General features: G+C 52.7%; 1 protein-coding gene across 1 annotated transcript in view; it reads right to left on the bottom strand.

Moving 5' to 3' along the window:
• Positions 1-2,003, bottom strand: part of MONBRDRAFT_25743 (uncharacterized protein) — a gene marked incomplete at both ends in the record, with an annotated part of 5,023 nt that overhangs the window by 619 nt on the left and 2,401 nt on the right. Inside the window, 4 exons of the mRNA XM_001746029.1 lie at positions 193-956; positions 1,093-1,255; positions 1,333-1,595; positions 1,890-1,944. Of these exons, the coding sequence (XP_001746081.1) occupies positions 193-956; positions 1,093-1,255; positions 1,333-1,595; positions 1,890-1,944 (1,245 nt within the window). The remainder of the gene's footprint in view (positions 1-192; positions 957-1,092; positions 1,256-1,332; positions 1,596-1,889; positions 1,945-2,003) is intronic.

The following is a 2,003-nucleotide window of genomic DNA, read 5'->3' as shown; positions in this document are numbered from 1 at the left end:
CCCGATGCTGTAGACCTGCACGTTGGGACCATACGAATCCTTCAGATTCCACTTGTCGAGGTCTTCAAAAGGGCAAGGAAATGGTTGTGGAGGCAGCCGTGGCCGCGATAGAGTCTGAGCACCTGCCCTATCCAGCAAGCGCGCCAAATCCCCTTGCACAAATTCCTTGCAAGCTCGCAAGATGCTTTCTACCTGCCGCGAATCTTCTTTAAAATTTGCGGCACCGAGGCGCAAAAAGAACAGCCCCGATGTCCTCGGCTTCGCGTTCGAACTGTCAATCTCGAGCAATGGCAGAATCTCTGCCAGGCAACCCTCAAACTGCTCCCATCGAACATCAATCACTTGCAAAGCCAGGTAGGCGCTGACATTGTCTCCCACCACGTTGATGTTGATGATGGGCCACAAAATGTCCTTCCGCCGAGTCAGCGATATGTCGCTGTTGCTCTCATACAACGTTGGAATGGCCCCCAGTCGCAAGAGCTCGTTGGCAACCTGGCCCCCATATTCTTGGAACGGCTGCTCCTGCTTTTTGCACTCGCCCATGACGACAACGTGATGGTTGTCGTCAAAGCCCGCCCAATCAACGTGGGTGCCGTAGGAACCGATGGCGTACTGATGGACAACATTCAGGCCAAAGTAGCGCTGCAACACAATGGAAACTCGCGAAGAAATGCTGGGCTCCTGCTGGAGTTCAGTCATCTGGGAGTCGCGTTGAGCTTTGACCGCCCACCGAAGACCTTCCATTAGCGCCTCGCTGCTCTTCCACTGGCCATCCGCGCAAAGCTCATCAATGCGCTTGGCAATTTTCGCTGCAAGGTAGTGGTGGCTGCAGGGAAGCTCTGCGACCACGGTGCCAAGGAGTTCGTTTGCAGCGGTCAGAGACAAGGTTTGTGAGGGCGCCTTTGAAGGCATCTGGCCACGTGACTCGGACGGTGGTAGCAGTGTCCATGTGAAGCCTGCACACGCATGTAAACCAAAAGACGATCCTGCGCGTGAGTCTTGCCTGACAAGTGCTGATTGATTGTCGGCGCGCGGGGGTACAGTAATGACCAAGTGCAGACGTAATGTGGGGCCAAGTAACGACAAACACACCTTCCAGGGGGTACACTTCGTTCATCCTCTCGGCAGAGGGCATATTGTCGACTTCGTCGACAAATGCTTCAAAATCATCATCATCCATTGCCATCAACTTGTTCCATAAAGCCTTTTCGTATTGCAGCCCAAGGTTGGCAAACATGCCCTTCAAGACCTTAATCTGTCAACCGGACCACGTGAGCATCAGAGGCAGCAGGCCTTGTCTGTTGTAACGAATCGAGACGAAACACGACGAACCTTGTCGCGACTTGTTTTCCGTTTGAGCTTGAGCTGTGCTGCTGCTTTTTCCTCGGCTGCGGCTGCTAGCTTGCGCTCCTCGGCCAGCCTCTGCTGCTCAAGCTTGCGCTCCTCGGCCAGCCTCTGCTGCTCAAGCTTGCGCTCCTCGACGGCCAGCTTCTGCTGCTCAAGCTCAATGAGAGCTTGGATCTGAGCTTGGATGTGGCGATGTTCTTCCTCGCTTGTGCTTTGGAGCTGCATTTGCTTCATTTGCTCCATCAATGCTGAAAATTCAGCCATGATGCACGGTGCCCAAAAAAAAAAAAAAAAAAAAAAAAAAAACCAGCAACCAAGTTCAAAAAAAAAAGAAGAAAAAAAATGGAGAATGGAAATGACTGACTTTTATTTATGTTCAACGGTCCATTTTGACATACGCTATAATTAGACGAAGAGGTGTTGTTTTTTTGCTTCTTCTCTTCACACACTCGTGTTCTGTGTCCTTGGCACTGCGCTTGGGCGACATGGCCACCCGACCCAAGGGAAAACGTGGAGCTCGGAGCGTCGCCGCAATCACGCACGCCCCGTTGCTCGGGCCCAGATGTCAAGAGATAATGGAGAGTCGTCCAGCTTCAGCTAAGCCGATTGGCACCGGCAGTCAGGCCGCGATCATGCTCGATCGCATCAAATACAGG

Source organism: Monosiga brevicollis, genomic scaffold (assembly GCF_000002865.3).
Source record: "Monosiga brevicollis MX1 MONBRscaffold_11 genomic scaffold, whole genome shotgun sequence".
Lineage (NCBI taxonomy): Eukaryota > Choanoflagellata > Craspedida > Salpingoecidae > Monosiga > Monosiga brevicollis.
Note: the sequence above shows the minus strand (reverse complement) of the source record. Positions and strands in the feature narration are given on the sequence as shown.